Here is a 22,197-nt window from a genome sequence, read left to right as displayed (position 1 = left end):
GCCCCGCCCCGCAGCCGGGTCCGGAAGGGCCCCCCGCGGGGCCCCGGGGTGCGCGCCCCGGCCGGAGTTGGCGGCGTGCGTGCCATGTCCCTGGCTGTCGCGGCGACGGGATGGCGGCTCCTGCTGCTGCTGTGCGCCGCGGGGCTGGGGGCCGTGGGCGCCCCGCAGCCCCCCAACATCCTGCTCCTGCTGATGGACGACGTGAGTGCGGGGCCGCGCGGCGAGAGGGCCCGGGGTCGGTGCGCCCTGCCCTGCCCGGACACCCCCCAACCCCGCGGGGCTGTCGGTCCGCAACTTGGCTAGCGGCGGGGGTGGGGGGCGCGGACTTTCCTTCTGGGACTCCCGCTTCCTGCACCGCTGCACCCTGGCGCAGCCCTCAGCTCCCCTGCCCTGGCGTCCGGCAAGGGAGGGGCTTGACCTTGCGTACCCAAGCGCCCCAGCCCCAGGGCTCCCCGCCTTCTGGAGCAGCAGCCCCAGTCCTCACGGGACTCGGTGCAAGGCCCGGGGGCAGGGCGGCTCCGAGGTGCCCGAGATGTGCCGCCCCTAGTGGGCCGAGGGCAGGGCCGTGGGGGTCGCGGGGCGTCCCGTGGCCGCTTCGCAGTCAGGTAGCCCCGGGCGTCCTTACCTGAGTATTTTACTTTGCGCTTTTGCCTGAGGCTAATGGAGATACTACATTGGGATAAAGTGGAAACCCAGGAGACCCGGGTTCGAATCCCTCATTCCCCAGAGCTGGGGCAGTTGTGGCAGCTCTTGGAGCCCCCCACCCCCACCCTGCAGGTCGGGTTGACTTTAAAGGATAGCAGGGGTCAGCTTGCTGAGCAGGACCGGCCACTCCGGGCAGGGTCCCGAGCATGCTGTGCTTGGTGTTGGCAGCCGAGACCCTCAGGTTCCGTTAGGTCCCGCCAGCAGGCTCTGGATGGGCGAGTTTAGAGAAACCTGTGGAGGTGCTGGGCTCCTGCACTCCCATGCCCGGCTGGGCGGCCACGTGAGGGAGCCCCACCCCCTACCCCCACCCCCCTCCCACCCCCCTGTTCACCCCACCCCCACCTCCCCCACACCCACACCCACACCTGTCCACCCCACACACACACACACCTCCCCCTCCCCCACCGCCCCCTGGGAAGCTGGCTCAGTGCCCTGCGCCTCACTTCCTTCTTTGCAAAGTTGGATTGTAAGGTCGGGCTCTGACCCCCAAGGGTGTGCAGGCAGACAGACATGGGCCCTTCTGTGCGCCCCGAGGTGGGTGGCAGCCCTCAGTGGGGTCTCAGGGCTTTGGCGGGGACTTCAGCACCCTCCGGGTGACCTGCACTTGGCCCTCCAGGATTTATCCTGTGCGCTGTCCCCTCTGCTGACCTTGCCCTGGGGTCCCCCCATGGATCATGCCCCTGCTGGTGCCGTTGGACCCCTCCTGCGTCACGTCTGCTCCAGGGTCTCATCCTCGGAGGCCTGGGCCCAAGGGGAAAAGTCCTCTTGGGTGAGCATGGACCCACGGGCATAACCCTGCCACCCGGCCCCCGCTTAGCAGCAGCCTCGGCCCTGCAGCGCCGTCCTCAGATGCACTGTCCCTGCGGCCAGCAGAGAGCTGGGCCTGCTCCTCGCCCCAACTCCCAGCTCACGCCGCCCCTCCCTGGACTCCCAGGCAGCCAGGGCGGCCTCGTGCCCTGCGGGGGTGGGCAGGCGTGTCTCTCAGCCTCAGGCCCTCAGAGGCCCCTTTGCGCCTGCCAGGGTCGAATCATCCCCTCAGTGCGCTTCCACCAGCACAGTGGAGGTGCCTTGTCTGGACATGGGTCTTGGCAGATGTCATCAAGTTGAGATGAGCAACTGGTGTCTTGATGAGAAGAGGCAACTGGGGCGTGGACGAGGCACGAGGCGGAGGCTGCAGTGATGGAGCTGCTGGCCCAGGAGCGCCGAGGATGGCCGGAGCTGCCCAGAGTAGGGACAGACAAGAAGGCGCCTCCCCGAGAGCCTTCGGGGGTGGGGTGGGGTAGGGTGGGGGGCACACCTTGCAGCGCCTTGGTCCCGGGACTTTGCTCTCCAGAGCCGCAGAGACTGCATTTCCGTCGTCTCCACCCTGGTTTGTCATGATTTGTACATGCCTGAGCCCTTGGCCTCTCTCTTCCCACGGGGAGTGTGGAAGCGACACCTGGAAGCACAGCAGCCCAGCTGAGACCACGAGGATGGAGCCCAGGATGGTGCCTGAGCCCGTGGCCTCTCTCTTCCCATGGGGAGCATGGACTCAGTGCCCAGAGGACCACAGCCAAGCTGAGACCATGAGGATGGAGTGGGACCCGAGGCAGAGAACAGGGGGCCTTGGAGTGCGCTGCCGTGCTCGTCCACACCTCTGTGGCCACTGAAACAGCCAAGCCAAGTCACTTCCCACTGAGTTGTATGGCCAGGGGAACCCCTGAGAGCCAGCTGCAGAGGCCAGGGTCTAAGTGTCCCACCCTAATGGCCCCGGGTCCTGCCCTGTGTTGGGGTCTCCAGCTCAACAGGAGGGGACAGGGCAGGCAGCAAGGGGGTTAGCAGTGACCTCCAGGCCAGCCTATCCAGGGAGGTGGCCATGTCGCTTGCTACCCAAAGCACAGCCCCCAGGAGGGACAGGGTGCTGCTGATGCACTGGACAGCAGGGCTGGATGCCCGGCAGCCTGGGTGGCCAGTTCTCCGTGTTGGGTCACCAGGGCCCAGCTCCTGATGCCTGCACGCCATCTGCTCCAGCCCAGCCGGGCCTCCTCCCCAGAGGAAACACACTCTCATTCCTTCACTGACCCGAGCCCCAGAGAACCAGCACCTTGGAGACCCCAAGAGAGGGGGCCGCTGGGGGTCCCGAGGCGTCGCCAGGGAGCCCGCGTGTCACTGTTCATTCGTGGCAGCCCCTTTGGGGAGGTGTAGCCAATGATTATGGGAAGGTCGTGGGCTTAGCGTGTCTGCCGACGTGGGCATGGCCACCACGACCGGTAGAGGCCCCGGCCCCAGCGTCAGCCCCACCCGACCCGGCCACCCCACTCTGTCCACACCCAGCACCCACCTGCCTTGGCATCCGGCTGCGCACGCTCTGTTGTCTCCAGGATTCGTCTGCATCATCCCTTAAGTTACACGTGGGAGCCACCTTGGCCTCTGGTGCCATGGATGCTACGGGCGCGTGGTATGGATGCGCGCGGGAGACTTGGGCTGTCCGGGCGCCCCAGGTGCAGCCTCTGCACCCTGCCCACCTCCCACCCCCCGTCCCCCAGCTCGGGCCGAGGTCCCCTTTCCAGCACTGCACACTTGACTTAACCTGATGGGAGCTTTGACCACCTCCGTGTCCCTCCCTGCCCTGTGCCCAGGGGCCCTGTGCTAGTCTGCTGGCTGCCGGGATGCAAGATAATAGAAACAGAGTGGCTTTTAAAAGGGGAACTTAATAAATTGCTAGTTTACAGTTATAAGGCCAAAAAAATGTCCCAATTACAACAAGTCTATAGAAATGTCCGATCTAAGGCATCCAGGGAAAGATACTTTGGTTCAAGAAGGCCGATGAAGTTCAGGGTTTCCTTCTCAAGTAGAAGGGCACATGGTGAACACGGTCAGGGTTCCTCTCTCATCTGGAAAGTCACATGGCGAACACGGCGTCATCTGCTAGCTTCTTCTCCTGGCTTCCTGTTTCATGAAGCTCCCCGGGAGGCGTTTTCTTTCTTCATCTCCAAAGGTCACTGGCTGGTGGACTCTCTTCTTCGTGGTGCTGCAGCATTCTCTGCTCTCTCCGAATCTCCTTCTTTCTCCAAAATGTCTCCTCTTTTATAGGACTCCAGAAACTAATCAAGACCCACCCAGATGTGTGGAGACATGTCGTCACCTAATCCAGCTTAACAACCACTCTTGATTAAATCACATCTCAGGGAGAGGATCTGATTACAGTTTCAAACATACAGTATTGAATAGGGATTAGAAGAAACGGCTGCCTTTACAAAATGGGATTAGGATTAAAACATGGCTTTTCTAGGTACATGCATCCTTTCAAACCAGCACAGGCCCCAGGAGTGTGTCGGGTGGCTGAGGCCGGGGGGTGGGGGGTGGGGACGGGATCACGTGGGATGGCCCTCCTGTCCCGGTGGCCAGTGACCCTGCCTGGGGGCGAGTCCCCGACCCCCACACTGCCCGGGGGGCTGCTTGGTGCCCGGTGGATGCGTACTTTAGAAGTGGCGGCCGAGGCCAAGCTGCTGACTCTGGAACTGCCGGTGGGGGGCAGGGTCCGGGGGCACGGTGGGGAGCACATTCCACCGCACGGTTAGGTTTACCCCCCCAGAGCTTCATCCCCTGGGCAGCTGTGGCCCCTGGGCAGCAGCGCTGTCCTCTCCTGGCCACGCACTGTGAGATTCAGAAAGAGACTCAGAGAGAGCAGAGAATGCTGCCGCACCACGAAGCAGAGAGTCCACCAGCCAGCGACCTTTGGAGATGAAGAAGGAAAACGCCTCCTGGGGAGCTTCATGAAAGGAAGCCAAGAGAGAAAGCCAGCAGATGACGCTGTGTTTGCCATGTGCTTTTTCAGATGAGAGAGAAACTCTGAACTTCATCGGCCTTCTTGAACCAAGATATCTTTCCTGGATGCCTTAGATCGGACATTTCTGTAGACTTGTTTTAATTGGGACATTTTCTTGGCCTTAAAACTGTAAACTAGCAACTTATTAAATTCCCCTTGTTAAAAACTGTTCCGTTTCTGGTATATTGCGTTCCGGCAACTAGCAAACTAGAACACAGACCTCTGGAAATTCCACATGAATTTGAGGGTCAGCTTTCCTGATCCTGCGAGAAAGGCTGCCGGGCTGTACGTGGTCTCTTTGGCAGCTGACATCTCAGCTTTCTGACTTTCCAACCCATGGGCACAGTGTGTCCTGCTGTTCACATAGGAAACTGTGAGTCCTCTCAGCAACGTTTTGTAGTTTGCAGTGCATAATTCTTCTTCCTCTTTGGTTCAATTTATCTGTAAGTATTTTATTCTAGGTGCTGCATTTATTAGCCCTCATAGTTTTCTAATGGATTCTTTGGGATTTCTACATATAGGGTCATGTCAGTCAAACAAAGATAGTCTGACTCCTTCCTTTCCAGCTTGGATGTCTTTTCTATCTTTTTCTTGCCCCACTGCCTGCTCCTTCCCTAGGAGAAGGGGGTGCTGGGGACAGTGTGAGGCGTGGTGTGCTGGACATGGTGAGGTGTGGGGTGCTGGGGGGACACAGTGAGGCGTGGGGTGCTGGGGACAGGGTGAGGCGTGGGGTGCTAGGGGGACACAGTGAGGCGTGGGGTGCTAGGGGGACACAGTGAGGCGTGGGGTGCTAGGGGGACACAGTGAGGCGTGGGGTGCTGGGGACAGGGTGAGGCGTGGGGTGCTAGGGGGACACAGTGAGGCGTGGGGTGCTAGGGGGACACAGTGAGGCGTGGGGTGCTGGGGACAGGGTGAGGCGTGGGGTGCTGGGGACAGGGTGAGGCGTGGGGTGCTGGGGACAGGGTGAGGCGTGGGGTGCTAGGGGGACACAGTGAGGCGTGGGGTGCTAGGGGGACACAGTGAGGCGTGGGGTGCTAGGGGGACACAGTGAGGCGTGGGGTGCTAGGGGGACACAGTGAGGCGTGGGGTGCTGGGGACAGGGTGAGGCGTGGGGTGCTAGGGGGACACAGTGAGGCGTGGGGTGCTAGGGGGACACAGTGAGGCGTGGGGTGCTGGGGACAGGGTGAGGCGTGGGGTGCTGGGGACAGGGTGAGGCGTGGGGTGCTGGGGACAGGGTGAGGCGTGGGGTGCTAGGGGGACACAGTGAGGCGTGGGGTGCTAGGGGGACACAGTGAGGCGTGGGGTGCTAGGGGGACACAGTGAGGCGTGGGGTGCTGGGGACAGGGTGAGGTGTGGGGTGCTAGGGGGACACAGTGAGGCGTGGGGTGCTGGGGACAGGGTGAGGCGTGGGGTGCTAGGGGGACACGGTGAGGCGTGGGGTGCTAGGGGGACACAGTGAGGCGTGGGGTGCTGGGGACAGGGTGAGGCGTGGGGTGCTAGGGGGACACGGTGAGGCGTGGGGTGCTAGGGGGACACAGTGAGGCGTGGGGTGCTAGGGGGACACAGTGAGGCGTGGGGTGCTAGGGGGACACAGTGAGGCGTGGGGTGCTGGGGACACGGTGAGGCGTGGGGTGCTAGGGGGACACGGTGAGGCGTGGGGTGCTGGGGACAGGGTGAGGCGTGGGGTGCTGGGACAGGGTGAGGCGTGGAGTGCTGGACACGGTGAGGTGTGGGGTGCTGGGGGGACACAGTGAGGTGTGGGGTGCTGGGGACAGGGTGAGGCGTGGGGTGCTAGGGGGACACGGTGAGGTGTGGGGTGCTGGGGGGACACAGTGAGGCGTGGGGTGCTGGGGACAGGGTGAGGCGTGGGGTGCTGGGGACAGGGTGAGGCGTGGAGTGCTGGACATGGTGAGGCGTGGGGTGCTGGGGGGACACGGTGAGGCGTGGGGTGCTGGGGGGACACGGTGAGGCGTGGGGTGCTGGGGACAGGGTGAGGCATGGGATGTGGGGACAGGGTGAGGCGTGGGGTGCTGGGGACAGGGTGAGGCGTGGAGTGCTGGACACGGTGAGGTGTGGGGTGCTGGGTGGACACAGTGAGGTGTGGGGTGCTGGGGACAGGGTGAGGCGTGGGGTGCTAGGGGGACACGGTGAGGTGTGGGGTGCTGGGGACAGGGTGAGGCGTGGAGTGCTGGACACGGTGAGGCGTGGGGTGCTGGGGGGACACGCTGAGGCGTGGGGTGCTGGGGACAGGGTGAGGCGTGGGGTGCTGGACACAGTGAGGCATGGGGTGCTGGGGACAGGGTGAGGCGTGGGGTGCTGGGGACACGGTGAGGCGTGGGGTGCTAGGGGGACACGGTGAGGCGTGGGGTGCTGGGGACAGGGTGAGGTGTGGGGTGCTGGGGACACGGTGAGGCGTGGGGTGCTAGGGGGACACGGTGAGGCGTGGGGTGCTAGGGGGACACGGTGAGGCGTGGGGTGCTGGGGACAGGGTGAGGTGTGGAGTGCTGGGGGGACATGGTGAGGCGTGGAGTGCTGGCTGTGGCAGGCTGCACAGCATTGCTTAGCTGCCGTGGGATGGCCAGTTACCCTTGCTGGGGGAGAGCCCACAGGAAGTCCTCCAGCCAGCCCCTTGTGGCCGCCACACCAATGAGGGCACTGAGGCCAGTGTCTGTGGCCCGAGGAGTGTGGGACGCTCCCAGAGGGCCGGTTATTTTCCAGCATTGGCTGCAGGTTCTCAGACATATGGCAGAGTCGGGGGACTGACAGCCCCACCTGTTGCCCCCACTTAGCCCCTGCTGTCCACGTGTCCCACACACACCTGCCACTCGTCTGCCTAGCTTTCCTCCTCTCTGTCCATCCCTCGGTCCATCTGCTGACCGTATTTTTTTCAATTGTGGTAAAATACACAAAGTGTGGAATTTGCCATTTTAGCTGATTTAAAGTGAGAGAGAGCCGTGGCATCGCTCTGTCCAGTTGGGGCGCCTTCAGCCCCCAAAGGGAAGCCTCACCCCCTGCACAGCCCCAGTGCCCCCCACCTCCATCTCGGGCCTGCCTGTTCTGGACCCCCCGAGCCGCCACCTGCTGACAGCCCTGCTTCTTGCTGTCTAAGTCTGGTTTTGCCCTGCGGGCTGAGCGGGTGGGTCTGGGGCTCCCTGCAGGCCCCGGGTGGGAGGGCCTGAGCCCACGAGTTGTGCAGACAGGGCGGGGACCTGTGGGGGCCTGTGCAGCCGAGCACACCCGGCCAGGGGCCACTGTGCCTCCCGTATGGTGTCTCCTGCGTGCCTGCAAAGGGAACTTCACCCCGTCTCTCTGGGCTCTCTCCTGCAGATGGGCTGGGGTGACCTTGGGGTCAATGGAGAGCCTTCCAGAGAGACCCCGAACTTGGACCGGATGGCCGCCGAGGGGATGCTTTTCCCGAACTTCTACGCCGCCAGCCCGCTATGCTCGCCGTGTGAGTCCACCCGTCCTTCCTTCCCTCTGTCCATCCCTCGGTCCGGCTGTTCGCCGCCATGCCCCGGCCCTTCAGGGGGACTGGGGTGCCCAGGGGTCGGGTGGAGGTCACTCGGTCCCGCGGTGGCCCGGGAAGCGACTGGCCTGAGCCAGAGGCCTGTGCGCGTGGGACATGCCTCACACTGTTCCCGCCGGCCCCGTGTGTCCAACCCTGGCCGTGAGCTCAGCCTGCCCCTCCGTGTGTTCCGTAGCCAGGGCAGCTCTGCTGACCGGACGGCTGCCCATCCGCAGTGGTTTCTACACCAGCAACGCGCGCGCCAGGAACGGTAGGCCCCGCCCCGCGCACCCTTGGCAAGGCCCAGGTGGCCGAGGTTCGTCCCCTGAGCCAGGCGCCTCCATTTGCCGAGTGCAGTGTTTACAAGCTGACCGTGGCGCTCCCACCAGAATCCAAGGGCCCAGGGCAGCTGGCAAGCAGGATGGCGTGTGGCCCGGTCTGGGGCTGCTGTGCAACTGCCCTGACCTGCCCTGGGCCAGCAGAGGCCTGTGGGTCCAGCTCTGCAGGCTCTCGGGGAGCCACACCCCCGGGGAGGCAACCCCAGAAGGAAAAGTCAGCTTGGGTATTGGGTCCGCACCCGAGGAATGTACCAGAAGAGGAGCCCCGGGGCTTGGGGGCATCTCCAGGGACAGGTCGAAGAGGAGCTGGGCTCCAGGTGTATCTTGAAGAAAGGAAAGTCCCTAGAGGGGCTGGGACAGTACCGCCGGAGCGGAGGGGTGGGTGGGCGGACACGGGGACAGAAAGGCCAGGAGGCTTGGGGGGCCCAGGCCGGCAGAACATGGGCTCGGCTGTGCCCCCCACCCCAGGCCCCTGTGCACTCAGCCCTGGGTGCCCCTTCCAGCCTACACACCCCAGGAGGTCGTGGGCGGCATCCCCGACTCAGAGCGCCTCCTACCTGCACTTCTCAAGAAGGCCGGCTACGCCAGCAAGATTGTCGGCAAGTGGTGAGTCTCCGGCCACCCACCCGGGACCCTGTGCCCTGCTCCCCTCTGCAGGGACCCACCAGTCAGTGTTTCTGACAGGCAGGCCTGTAGGACGTGGGAAATGTCTGCATTCTAACTCACATCCGCTCAGGCGTCCCGGCGTTCCCGGCTTTCCCTTGAGCTCGTCGGGGTCACGAGGCCGTGGTGTCTGAGCCCGGGGCCTCTCCCAGCACCGCCCCCACCACGCTCCGGGCCCTGCAGCCCCCCTCCCCCCACAAGGAGCCCCTCGCACGTGGCCCAGATGTTTTTATCTGGGGCGAGGAGGGGACACTTTCCCTCCGAGCCGTGGGAAGCAGCAGGGAGCGGAGGTTCAGCTGCTGGGGTGGGGACGGGCTTGCGGTGGAAGCCCACCTGCCCCGACTGGTGCCACATCCGCGCTGCTCTGAGCAGGTTAAACGTTTTGTTCCTCTTCGTTGTCGGGAAGGCCAGGTGCGCGGCCTCTAGGGCGTCGGGGAGGGCCGCGGGTCCTTCCTGCGCCCCGCCTACTGGGGCCAGCGCCTCGTCAGGGCGGCAGCTCTGAGCACAGATGGTTCTGGCAATGCCGGCGGAGACCCCTGACGGCTCGTGGCAACCCGCGCTGTGTGTGCTCGGGCCACGCAGGAATCCCTGCCCTGCAAGGAGCTCGGGGGGACGGTGATGGCTGGGCTGGGCTGCGGGGTACACACCAGGCCCTGGGGCCTTCGAGAGGTGCACCCAGGGCTCAGGAGGGTAGCCGGAGTTCGTGGGGCCTGGCAGGCTGCGCCCTGGGTCACAGCCTTGGCTTGGATGGGTGGACTGCAGGGGACAAGGCTGTCATGGCTTAGTGATAGGCATGTGGGTGCAGAGAGCTGGAAAAGGAGGCTGCACAGGGGGCTCTGCTCGGACCCTTCCCAGGGGAGCAGTGTTGGGGCAGGCCTGGGAGCTGGGGGCAGCTCGCTCATTGGTGGGGTCACTGCCACAACCTGGCCAGCAGTGCAGCAGCCCTGCGGCTCTCCCAGCCTTGCCCTGGGACTCAGTGCACGGCAGCTGCCGGGACTGCCGGGACTGCTCCTCTGCCACGCGGGGCCTCTGTAGGACATTTAGAAGCACCAGCTCTGTGCAGAGGCCCAGAGAGCTCATGAGAAGTAGAGGAAACACACAGCACGTGGACTTGGCGAGTGGTGGGTTTATATGGAGCCCTTGAAGTCGCCGCAAAGCCCCTGTATGTGAGCCTTGCTCGGGAAGGCCAAGAGGGTCGAGGCACTGCCCCTGGGGCATTCTGGGGCCCGCAGGAGGTCGAGCCCACCCAGGCCTCTGGTGTGAGCACCTGTCCCCTGCTCCTGCCCCCCACTCCTCCCAGCTGGCCTGAGTGGGGGCCGCTGAGCCACTCCTCTGGCCTGGGTCTGCCATGGCCCTGGTGGCCTGCCGGGGAGCCCTGCCTGGGTCCCCCACCTCTAAGGCAATCAGTGGGGACAGGATGACAGGCCCGCCCCCTTCCGGGCTCAGGGAAGCACCCTCTCAGATGAGAAAGTTGGGTGACCCCTGGAGCCCAGTGAGGTGGGCCTTGGGGAGGTGGGACGCAGGGGACCATCCAGTGGTGGCTGGACAGGGGGCCTGGTCAGGGGGGCACATGGGCTGAGCCTTGCTCTCAGGAGAGTTTTCGGGGTGTCACCAGTGCAGCTCTTTGCTGATTCTCTTCTAGTCACCTGACCCTGTCCCTGCTTTGGGGCGCTGGGGAGGGGCATTGTCAGTGGACCCTGTGCTGGTCCCGCCTGCCCCAGCGTCCTGCAGTCACTTGGGCTGCTATCCCCCGAGGACTGGCTTTTGGACACTGATGAGCTTTCCCGGGAGAGGAGACTTGGGCACTTTGTTTCGGTTTGCTAAAACTGCTGGGATGCAGCCTGCCAGAAGCGGGTGGGCTTCTGCACAGAGGATTTATTAAGTTTAAGTCACGAAAAGGTCCAGATGAAGGCAACAGCCAGCGGGTGCCCTCACCGGGAACGGCCATGAGCGTGGGGGCCCCCCCGGCATGTGAGGGGCACGGTGACATCTGGCCTCCGCTCCTGGTCCTGCTGTGCCAGTGACTCGCCCTGGTGGTCCTTCTCTGAGCGTGTGCCTCCCGCACCTCCCCACACCGCGTCCTGGCTTCATCTCTGCTTTGCCAGCTCAGTCCTTCCACGTGAGCTCCTTTAAGGAGTCCAGTGAAGTAATGAAGGCCCACCTTGAATGCGGGGGCGGGGGTCGTGTGTCTGTGGAAACCGCCTCATTGAAGGGCCTCACCCACAGTCTGCACCCCCACGACGGGGTTGAAGAGCGCGGCTCTTCTGGGGTGCAGGGCACTTCAAACCACCACAGACTTGAATGTGGAGACGTAGGAATTACCAGGCAGAAAAGTTTCCTCCTTCCCAAATGCAGAGGGAAGGTGCCGGTGCCTCCAGATGCGCCCTGTGGGGGTTTTCTGGAGGTTGGGGGAGAACAGGAGGGGGCGGGGGTTGGGGGAGGGCAGGAGGGGCGGGGGGGTGGGGGGTGGGGTGGGGCTGGGTCCAGCGTTTGCACGTGGCACCCCTGGTCTGCCCAGGTGGGTGGTCCAGCGCCTTGCAGGTGTTTGCTCTCCTCTATGCACTGTGGGGACGGGGCTGGGGGGTTCTGTGCTGGGGACCCTGAAGTGTCCGGGCTCCCCTCCAGGCACCTGGGCCACAGGCCCCAGTTCCACCCCCTGAGACACGGATTTGACGAGTGGTTTGGATCGCCCAACTGCCATTTCGGACCTTACGACAACAGAGCCAGGCCCAACATCCCGGTGTACAGGGACTGGGAGATGGTGGGCAGGTGAGGCCCATCCGGCACCCTGCCCCCCACTGGCCCGTCCCTGCCCACTCCTGGCCCCACCCTCTGTCTGCCCAGGCCCTGTACACCGTGGGTGTACAGCCGTGGGTGCCTGGTGAGGCCTTTGCTGGGTGGGGTCCCTGTGGAACTGGATTGAGGGCTCCCCCCACGCGCGGGCTCCTTCGCGTGGCTGAGGTTGGGCGCGTGGGGAGGTGGGGCGGGGGGGCCACTTCCCCTTCCTTCCCCCGGCTCGGTCTGGTCGCCTGCTCCTTCCTCGTGGCGCCCCTGACCGCAAGGCGCCGGCTCGGGCAGCAGCTGGGGTGGGCGGAACTCGCGGTCCCGCTGCCCAGGCCTTCCCCGCACCGGGCAGCGCCGGCTTGGGCCGAGTCGCTCCATCAGCTGACACCTCCCGCGGGGCCCTGAACCCTGGCGTCTGCCGTGTGCAGGTACTACGAGGAATTTCCGATTAACCTGAAGACGGGAGAAGCCAACCTCACCCAGCTCTACTTGGGGGTAGGCGGGGCCGGGGCGAGGCGGAGGGCGGGGCCTGCGGGGAGGGGCGGGGCCGCGGTGATCGCGCCGTCCCGCAGGAAGCCCTGGACTTCATCAGGAGGCAGCGGTCCCTCCGGCGCCCCTTCTTCCTCTACTGGGCGGTGGACGCCACGCACGCGCCCGTGTACGCCTCGCGGCCCTTCCTGGGGAGCAGCCAGCGGGGGCGGTGAGTCCCGCGGCCTGCGCTCCGCCACTCCGCACCCGCCCCGCGGCGCCCGGGGTCACAGGACACCGAGCCTGACGCGGCCCCTCCCTCCTGCGGTAGGTACGGGGACGCGGTCAGGGAGATCGACGACAGCGTGGGGAGAATCCTGGCCCTGCTCCGGGACCTGGGCCTCCAGGACAGCACGTTCGTGTTCTTCACCTCGGATAACGGGGCTGCCCTCATCTCTGCCCCCAAACAAGGCGCGTGTCCGTGGCTGTTTCCCCCCGGCCCTCACACCCGCAAACGAGGCTGCGTTCGGAGGGCCATGCCCCTCTGGGACCACTGAGGCTGCCGGGGCTCCTCTGTGCCGCGCTGCCCAGGGAGGGGGGAGGTGGCTCCCAAGGAGCCGGGAGCTCATCATCAGAGGGCATAAGGCAAGGCCCCGGGGGTGGGGGCCAGGCTGGGGGGCAGGGGAGCTCCTGTGATGAGCCCCAGGCCCACCCCAGCCATCACTGGTGAGGAGAGCTGCACCCAGGTACCCGTGGTGTTGCTATTGGAGTACGGGACCTCACAGCCAGGGGCCAATGGGGTGACGTGCTCCCTCCCTGCAGGTGGCAGCAACGGCCCCTTTCTGTGCGGGAAGGAGACTACGTTTGAGGGCGGGATGCGGGAGCCAGCGATCGCGTGGTGGCCAGGGCATGTCCCTGCAGGCCAGGTATGTTGTCATGTGCCCATCACAGCTGGATCTGCAAACGCCTGGGCTTGGCCATGATTTGCCATGCTCAGGACTCTCGATGCCTTCAGAATTGGCAAACCAAAGGTGAAGGGGCTCAGCCGCCCATGGTCACCTCCTGCTCCTGCCCCTGCTCCTACCACCCACCGGTACCCCGCCTTGCAGCTTTCTGTGCCTCTGAGGCCTGTGGGCGTCTCCTCCTCCCTCCCTGGCACGGGTCAGGCTGACCGTGGCTGTCTGTTGTAGGCGAGGGAGCCTTGGACACGAGTCCCCAGCTGTGAGTATGCAGCAGCCGGCCTGAGGAGCCCGTACAGAAGCTGTGGGCTCCCCGGAGCTGCAGAGCCGAGTGCCCATGGCTGCGAGTAGGGGGCACCTCAAGTGCACCACTGGCCACCAGCACGGGGTTCTGGTCTGCCCCAGATGGCTCACCCTGCTGCTCCTGCCACGTGGGGCTCGCCCACACACACACACACACACACACTCCGGCCCCGTGCTGTAGGAGCCGTGCCTGGGCCTCAGCCGCATGGGCTTGCAGAGCCGCCAGCCCAGGTCCTCCTTCCACCTGACCAGTCAGGGGGCCCCTGCTGTGCCACCTCAAGCCCCAGACAGGCCCCGGCAGGCAGGCACACGTCCCCCTGGGAGGCAGAGCAGGGCTTGGGGATTTGGGGTGGGCTGGGGCCCCATGACTGGCTCCTGACCTCCCTGTGCCCTCCCTGTGAGAGTCGGGGGGTCGGGCTCCCAAGGCGTGTGCAAGTCACACGTGCCAAGCACCTGGGTCCCCACAGCGCCAAGTTCCTCCAGGTCCAGGGCATGGGGGGCTGGGGAGGGGTAGAGCCTACAGGGGTGTGCACGTGCAGCACATGCAGTGTGAGTGCTCGTGTGCAGTGTGTGTATAAGCATTGAGTGTGTGCAGGGTGTGTGTGCACAAGCCTGTGTGCTCGTTTGTGCCTGTGCCTATGTCAGCATGACCCCATGTGTAGTGTGCCATGTGTAACCTTGTGCCCATGTGTGGCGTGTACCCATGTGCACTGAGTGCACGAGTCTGTGTGCCTGTGTGCAGCATGTGCCCAAATGTGGGTGCCCGCATGTAGCCTGTGTGCCTACATCCAGCGTGCGCAAGAGGTTTGCCCATGTGCAGCCTGTGTCCCTGTGTGCAACATATACCATGTGCAGTGTGGGTTGTGCAGTGTGTGCGCCCTTGTGCAGCCCCAGTATACCCGCTCCTCAGGGCCTGAGCCATGTACCCACTTGTGCCTTGCAGGTGAGCCGCCAGCTGGGCAGCGTGATGGACCTGTTCACCACCAGCCTGGCCCTCGCAGGCTTGCAGCCGCCCAGCGACAGGGAGATCGACGGCCTCAACCTCCTGCCTGTCCTCCTGCAGGGCCAGCTCATCAATAGGTGGGTGAGGGCGACGCCTCCTGCCCACCAGGCAGGTGTGGGGCGGGGCAGGCGAGTATGGGGTGCTCTTCAGGACCTCCTGACATAAGGGCTGTTCTGGGGTGGGGGAATCAGGGAGCTGCAAGATTTGCTCCAAGGACAGGCCCCAGGCAGGGAGGAGGTGGCCCCCATGGAGTGGGCGTGGCCCCTGCAGGGTGGGCACAGCCATATGGTGGGTCAGGGGTGGCTGCTCCCCGCAGGCATCCCTGCAGCTGGATGGGTGGGAGCTCACAGGGCAGCGGGGCCCCTGGCCTGGACATCTGCACCCCTTGTCTTTCTCGGTCTCTCACTCTCATCGTCTGTGCCTCATCTGTCATCTGTCCATCAGGGTGGGCTTAGGCGAAGGTCTCCAGCCCCCCAAATGCTGCAGCCCTGCCTGCCAGCCCTCTTTGGGGTCCCAGCCCTCGTGTGTCCTGAGTTGCATCTCCTGTGGGACGGTGAGAGCCCGCAGTCATTTTGCTCGTGCAGAGACCGAGAGGCTGGGCGCTAGGGGGCCAGGGACCCTGAGGAAGTGGCTGAGAGGACAGGGGCCCGTTGCTCCCAGCATGCAGCCACAGGACCCCGGCTGTGGGCTGCGGGTTACGAGGCTTTTCTCTCCCGTCTGGCCCCCTCCTGGTGCTGCCTCCCTGCGTAGCCAGCACCCAAGGGACCGGGGCCGCCATACCCAAGGGACAGGCCCAGCGGCCGGGTGGCCCACCGCCTCCCGAGAGAATGCGCACAGCAGCTGCCTGCACTTCCTTGCACGGCCCAGAGCCTCGTCCTCCCCTCGGGGGTCTCGGACACTGACCGTCCCCCCCACAGGCCAATATTCTATTACCGTGGCAACACGCTGATGGCTGCCACTGCCGGGCAGCACAAGGCTCACTTCTGGACCTGGACCAACTCCTGGGAGGAGTTCCAGCAGGTAAGGGCACTCGGGCCGCAGTACCTGGAGGGGTGACGGGTGATGGGTGTCTGGGCCGCGGCACCTGGAGGGGTGACAGGTGATGGGTGTCTGGGATGCAGCACCAGGCCCCTCTGCAGACCCAGCAGGGAAGGGGCTCCTGAGCGGCTGGAACAGAAGCTGCAAGCGGCTCAGTGCAGTCCTTTCGGGACCACACACCCCACGCTGTCGTGGTGGGTCCCTGCCCCGCTGTCCCCTCACCCTGTGGCTTCCCATGTGTCATACCCACCGCCCCGCCCCCCAGCGTGGACAGCCACAGGGCATTGACCAGCCTGGCATGCAGGGGGTGCCCTGTGGGGCACTGAGGGCCACAGGTCATGGCCCGTCTCCCCACTGTGCCTGTGTCACCTGGGCTCCCCATCCTCCTCCTCAGCGCCCCAGAACCCCCCACCCCACATGCCTGCCCTGGTCCAGCGTCACCCCGTGGGCCCTGCCCACCACCCAAGCCCTCGGCGGCCCCCTTTCTCCCACGAGGTGCTCTGTGGTCTCCCACTTCAGTCCCTCCTGGCCCAGCTGCCCAGGACCAGGGAGGGCTCTTTGGGGCATCCCAGGAAGGCCGAGCGCCCGACCCTCCATGGCCCCTGTTTCCAGACACCGGCCTGGGGGGCACATCCCTTCCTAGGGTACACTGACGACCCAGTAGGACAGTTGTGAGGGCGCTGAGAGGAGCCCACGCCCGGCCCCTGTCCAGGCGACACTGAGACCTGTGCAGCCCCCACCTGCCCTTTCCCCACACCACCTGGGGAGCGCTGGGCTGTGGCCAACCCCTGTCCCGTCCCTCCAACCTGGCTGTCACACCCCACCAGCCCTGTTGTCCTTTCCCCCTGGCCCTGCTGTCCCTTCTCTCTAGGCCGTTGTCCCATTCCCCTAGCCCCACTGTCCCATCCCCCTGGCCCTGGCCCAGCCCTGCTGTCCCCATAGGGTGCTCGGCCGTCAGATGCCCTGCCAAGCCTGTCCTCTCAGGTATGGAGCCCTTGGGGTCCACTCCTCCTGGCTGTTTTCAGGCAGCCCCCTGGCAGCCCCCCCCCTCAGCCCAGGCCTTGCCCCCGTCAAAGTCCAGCCCACCGCAACCCTTTCTGGGCCCTTTCAGGGGTCTCAGCTGCCCTGGTCAACTCACCCCACTGGGCCCACTGTCTAGCCTCAGCTCCTCCTGCCACCCTTTCGCCACCCCAGTGCCCGGCAGGGTCTGCATGTAACTCTAGGGGCCCTCACAGTCTGCCCTTTCGCCCACACAGTGATTTGCTGCTGGGTGGGGAATGAGGGAGTGAGCAGGCCGGGGCAGGGCAGGGCAGGGCAGTCACCACACTTGGCCCCCCTTGGCTGGACAGACACACAGACGGCTCTGCGTGATGCCTGCAGTTGCCGGGCAGCGATGTTCTCTCCTGGGCCTAGGAGGAGCCCCGGGAGCCAGGTTGGAAGAGGGCCGAGCGGCCTGTCTCGGGGCCCCTGCTGGCCTGCGTCAGCCTAACCGAATCCTTCACCCCGGCCCCTGTGCCTGGCCGCAGCGGTGTCGGCACGTGCCAAGGCCACCCAGCGGGGTCTCAGGCAGTGTGTTTGGTCTGCGTCTAGGTTCTAACCGTGTTGTCTGTGCAGTTTGGATGTGACGCTGTCATCTGCTCAGCAGCCCTGTGCTAGATATGCCTGCTCTCCAGCTGTTTCCTCCTGGTCTGTTCCCCAGCAGGCCTGTCCCAGGCGCTTGAGAGTCTCCCTCTCTTTTTACTAGTTTTTTTGTGTCCACTGTGGGCTGCCCCGTACAACTTATTTGGCAGCCCCTTATTTGTCCAGCTGACTCAGAACCTCTAGCTCCGTGCAGAGAAGTAGAAGTTCCTGGGCTTCTTGCTTTGTGCCTACAGAAATGCCCATGCTCACTGCCCCGCTGAGCCACTGCCCACCACAGACACACAGGGTAGTTTGGAAAATGGTTTGCCAGTCGCATCACACGAAGTCTAGCAGGGCGCCTGCCCATCGGCGTGTCCGGAGCAGGTGGCCCAGCGCGGCCTCCACGCCCGTCCCGCCTCACGCTGAGCATTGCCTTTTGTCACGGCTGCCTCTCCAGGTTCTGGTCACGCCGGGTCAGGGGCGGCCACCACTCCTTGGGAGGCAGAGTCCCAGGTTGTGACAACCTGGCCTCTCGAGGGAGCTCCCAGCCAGAAGTGGACCGGAGAAGGGTGGCATGGGGCCTCAGGCCATCCCGGGGTCTGGCAGAAAGCCCAGAGCGTCGGCATCCGTGGAGCCTGTTCTCACCCCGCCCAGAGGCTGAGCCGGGTGAGGAAGTCGTGGGGCCTGGTGCCCCGTGGCCCCGTCCTGCGTGTGGGGCCGCAGGCACTCACCTGAGCCTTCGTGAGGGCCCTGAGCCCTCCAGTCCTCGCCGTCTGTGCATTTGCTTTGTTGTCCTTGTCTGCTCTCGACTGTGAGTCCTGTCGTCCCTTCTGTCCTGTCTAAAGATTCCTGAGTGACTGCTGTGTATTTCGATTATCATCCTCCAGCACCCCACTACCCGGCAGTAGAGCATTAAAGACAAGCTTTCCTGTGAGGTTGTGCGAGTCAAGATGTGGGACTGCCAAAATATTTACAGCCACACCAAGAGGAGGGGGTGTGGGGGACTGGTTTGCACGAGCGCGACCCTGAGCAGCTCGGGCTGGCGGTAGGAGGGAGGTCATCCTCCCCCCCACACACGGCCATGGTGTGCGCCCCTCCCCCTCCGGGCTCATGTCCTGTGGCGTGTTTATCGAGCGTCCCAGCACCTGCGGCGCACTGCAGATGCCGTGGGAGATGAGCGCGGGGTGTGGGTCTGGTCTCATGCCGGCATGGACGGCATGGGCAGCACTGGACGTGGCCGCCCGCAGCCCTGGCCTGCCTCTCTCGCAGGGTGTGGACTTCTGCCCCGGGCAGAACGTCTCAGGCGTCACGACCCACACGCAGGAGGAGCACACAGCGCTGCCCCTGATCTTCCACCTGGGACGGGACCCCGGGGAGAGGTTCCCCCTCAGGTGAGCCAGGCCCGCCTGAGCGTGGGCGCAGCAGCCCCCGAGGGCGCCGAGTCGGGGTGCAGGGCACCTCGGTAGTGCCGGGCCGACGGGCGCAGCAGGCCGAGGAGACCCTGTGGCTCCAGGGTGGCGCGCACCATGGGAACCGCGAAGCGGGCTGCGTCCTGTGGGCCTCCCACACCGCGCCCGCCACTCTGCCACGTCACCCTCCACGCTGCCCCTTGTGCCACTTTTTTCGGCTCGGGCCTCCTGGTTGGGCCTCCTGGCTGTGCCCTCCGCCTGCCCTCACGGGTCTCCCCACTTCCCGTCCGCCTCCTGCCCAGCAGCATGGCCCGAGCCGCCTTCAGGACAGCACAGGGGTGCAGGGAGAGGGGTCCACGTGCGGAGTGGCTGGGAAGCCCATGTCGCTGTGATCATGGACGGGACAGGAGAGGAGTGAGCAGGGGTTCCAGGAGCAGGCAGAAGGGAGGCCATGGCCACCCCCAGGCCTGGTCAGCAGCTGGGAGGCCGTGCCCTGGAGCCCAGCACTGGCCAGCAGGATGAGTGTCAGGAGGAGCCGAGAGGGAGCAGGAGTTCCCTGGGCTGGCCTGGCCTCCTGGACCCTTGGTGTCTTCATCTGAAAAATGGGGTACTCACGTGACCTGCCCACACTCAGAGCCCGGGCCCAGCAGCGTCCGGAGAGGCTACAGCAGCGTCTCTGCTTGTGACGCATCACAGAGGCATGAGGGGGTAGAGTGGGGGTGTGGGGCGGTACGGGGGGCAGGGGCTGGGGGCTGGGCCGGGGTGGGGTGGCAATGAAGTCCTCTGTGAGGAAGGTTCCAGGGCCTGCTGGTCTGGCAGAGCTGGGCATGGATGGGGCCTGCTGAGGCCTGCACAGCCAGGGTGCAGAGAGGCCACATGCCTCCAGGACGCCGGGCCTAGAGGCCACGTGGGGCTCACTGTCTTCCTTGCAAACTCGCCTGCGGTCAGGGTCAGCCCCTGCTGCAGCCGGCCTCACTGTGTGGCCCCTCAGGCTCGCAGGGGGGTGCGGTGGCCTCTCGTCCGGTATTACTGTGCATTTCCTTGATGACGAACGATGTTAAGCATCTCTCCGTGGCACATTTGCTACCTTGGAAACCACCTGGAGGCATCACCCCATCCCTGGGACGGCACCGTGGTCACGCAAACGTGTCAGCTGCAGCACGTGCCTCAGAGCCGTTCAAAATGTCTTAGGAAAAAATGGAAGGAATCAAAATCAAATGCTGAGAGTACTTGCATTACTCTCAGCATTTGATTTTGGCACAGATGGCAGTTTTCAGAGGCTTTGCGCTGGGGTGACAGCAACAGTGGCCTGTCGTGTGAAAGGCGTTCATGCTGCACCGAGGGCTGTGGGGGCAGGGCTGGGGCAGGAGTGTGGCAGGAGCAGGGCGTCCCATCTCCGGCCTGGGTGGATGGCAGTGGTCTCAGCGTGCGTGTACTCAGCACCTGCCATCCTCGGCCCACGGCCACATCTCTGGTTCCAGCTTTGCGAGTGCCGAGTACCAAGAGGCCCTGCGCAGGCTTGGTCCCGCCGTCCAGCAGCATCAGGCCACCCTGCAGCCCGGACAGCCCCAGCTCAACGTGTGCAACGTGGCAGTGATGGTGAGTGCCCAGCTGGGCCCTGGGCACTGGGGCCGGGGGGAGGCCACGTGGGCGAGGCAAACCTGCTCCCCCCACCCACCCACCCAGGACAGCCCCTGGTGCGGCTCCCACGTGGGCCCACGGTTTGTCCAGCCCTGCCCTGCTTCGCCTCGTGGGTGGGCTATGCTTGCCCTGCTACTTCGGGCATGGTGCCCGGCCTGGCCTCACCCAGCGGCACAGGGTGAGCAGGGGGTCAGTGGGCGCTGGGCACCTGCCCTCGGACAGGCACCAATGCCCTGACTGCAGATTGGGAACAGCAAGGAGTGGTCAGTCCTCTGCTCGAGATGGGCAGGGATTTGCACGGCAGGAGTGTGCACGTGTGTGTATGTGTGTGTGTGTGCACGTGTATGTGGGAGGCCTCGAGTGCCCGCGCCCTCCCCTGCCCTCCCTGATCCCCACCTGGCGGGGAGATTTCAAAAGAGGGGAGAGTGGGCTTGGGTATGGAGCTCTGAGGGGAGGGCCCCCGGGCTGGTGGAGGCTGGCAACCCCATGACCTCTGAGGCTGTACGGGCTGGATACTGGGCTCTGGGTTCCTGGAAGCGCCAGGGGGGTGGGGGGGTGGCTGGGTTGTAGGGGAGGGGAGGGTGGGGAGGGCGCAGCTTCACCCCGAAAACCCTTGTCTCGTCCTGGGGGTGTCCCCACTGGTCTGAATTCCCAGCCAAGGCGAAGCCACCCTCTTCAGGGTCCTCACGTCCCCATGACTGTCTGGGGTGGCCAGCTGTCACTGGACTGGGCCTCAGAGCTGTGGGGGCTGAAGGGCCTCCGCTGACCCGATGTCCTTGGAACTCTTGTTCCCAGAACTGGGCGCCCCCGGGCTGTGAAAAGTTGGGTAAGTGCCTGCCGCCCCCACCGTCTGCCCCCGAGAAGTGCTCCTGGCCCCACTAGCACCGCGTGGGCATTCCTGGCCCGGAGGACACCACGGCCAGCCACCGGACCCACGTGGCTCAGGGACCTGGTCCTGACCCCAGAAGGCGCCTCAGGCCCCCAGGGGGCTCCACCGCCAGCCTCAAGGCCACCCCGGCCCTCCCTGCTTGTCCCTCAGTCCCCGGGCCCTGTGGTCACTCCCCAAACGGCCAGCTCTGCCCACGGGCCGTGATTGCATGGGCCCCTTCCTCCCCCCCGCCCGGCTGGCAGGATCCAAGGCCGGGTGCCCCAGCAGAGCCTGCGGGCAGGTGGAAGTGCTGCTGTCACGTGGTGCTGGGCTTGGCCCACCAAAGTTGAATTGTTAGGAAATTGGGAAATTATGAAGAAAAAGTTTCAGAATAAAATCACTTGTGGCATTTTAAGTTTGTGGTGTTGGTGTCTTAAAACTTTTGGGGACTTCCACCAGCTTCCTCCCAGAGCCCCTCCCTCCCCGCGTCCCCCAAGGCTCCCTACAGCCTGGCTGAAGGGCGCAGAGGCCCCGCGTGGCCCCACCAGCCACCCCCGCCCGCAGAGCGCGCACGGCCTGTCCTTCCAGCGCTGGCGCCAGCGCGGGATGCCCCCTCTCCGGAGACAGCCCGAGGGGCCGCCGTCGCCCCCCGGCTATCGGCCTAGGTCCGGGCGTCCAGGTTCCGGGCTAGGGGGGGGACGGCGGCGGGGCCGGAGAGGCGCGCACGAGGACCAATGGGCCGCTGGGGACCCCACCCAGAGGGCGCGCGGCCGAGGTGGCCAGAGGGGGGGCGCCGCGCGCGGGCGAGGGGCGCTGCCCGGACGTCCCTGAGGCGGGGCGCTCAGCGCTGGACGGCGGGGCCGCGACTCTTCTGTGGCACAAAACCCAGAGAGCGCTCTAAAAGCGCCAGCACCTCAGACTGAACTGCGGGCCGCAGGGAAGAAGCGGCGGGCCCCGCCCTCCGGCAGTCCCGCCCTCCGGGAGCCTCGCCCTCCGGGAGCCTCGCCCTCCGGGAGTCCCGCCCTCCGTGGAGCCCCGCCCTCCGGGAGCCTCGCCCCCCGTGGAGCCCCGCCCTCCGGGAGTCC

The 22,197-nt window shown here is 65.2% G+C and overlaps 1 protein-coding gene across 4 annotated transcripts; it reads left to right on the top strand.

Moving 5' to 3' along the window:
* Window positions 1-37: 37 nt before the first annotated feature.
* GALNS (galactosamine (N-acetyl)-6-sulfatase) lies at window positions 38-21,527 on the top strand. Of its 4 annotated transcripts, none has more exons than XM_077133281.1 (14): window positions 40-201; window positions 7,841-7,964; window positions 8,215-8,289; window positions 8,860-8,962; window positions 11,645-11,788; window positions 12,232-12,298; window positions 12,376-12,503; window positions 12,603-12,742; window positions 13,094-13,197; window positions 14,597-14,613; window positions 15,454-15,556; window positions 18,464-18,585; window positions 20,085-20,202; window positions 21,040-21,527. In XM_077133281.1, the coding sequence occupies exons 1-14, from the start codon at window positions 85-87 to the stop codon at window positions 21,124-21,126; spliced, it is 1,449 nt and encodes a 482-aa protein (XP_076989396.1). In that variant the 5' UTR covers window positions 40-84; the 3' UTR covers window positions 21,127-21,527. The 4 variants fall into 4 exon arrangements, with proteins under 4 accessions (XP_076989398.1, XP_076989397.1, XP_076989396.1 ...); XM_077133280.1 differs by having other exon boundaries at window positions 14,477-14,613; XM_077133282.1 differs by lacking the exon at window positions 11,645-11,788 and having other exon boundaries at window positions 39-201; window positions 14,477-14,613.
* Window positions 21,528-22,197: the final 670 nt, after the last annotated feature.

This window comes from Tamandua tetradactyla, chromosome 16 (genome assembly GCF_023851605.1).
Source record: "Tamandua tetradactyla isolate mTamTet1 chromosome 16, mTamTet1.pri, whole genome shotgun sequence".
Classification (NCBI taxonomy): domain Eukaryota; kingdom Metazoa; phylum Chordata; class Mammalia; order Pilosa; family Myrmecophagidae; genus Tamandua; species Tamandua tetradactyla.
This window is presented reverse-complemented; position numbering and strand designations above follow the sequence as displayed.

What these genes read in the sequence shown, in the direction of transcription:
- GALNS (XM_077133280.1), top strand. Translation starts at nt 85, where the DNA reads ATGTCCCTGGCTGTCGCGGCGACGGGATGGCGGCTCCTGCTGCTGCTG. An exon ending in GACTGGGAGATGGTGGGCAG is followed by an intron (nt 11,789 to 12,231) that starts GTGAGGCCCATC and finishes TGCCGTGTGCAG; the next exon opens with GTACTACGAGGAATTTCCGA. An exon ending in GGCATGTCCCTGCAGGCCAG is followed by an intron (nt 13,198 to 14,476) that starts GTATGTTGTCAT and finishes TGTGCCTTGCAG; the next exon opens with GTGAGCCGCCAGCTGGGCAG.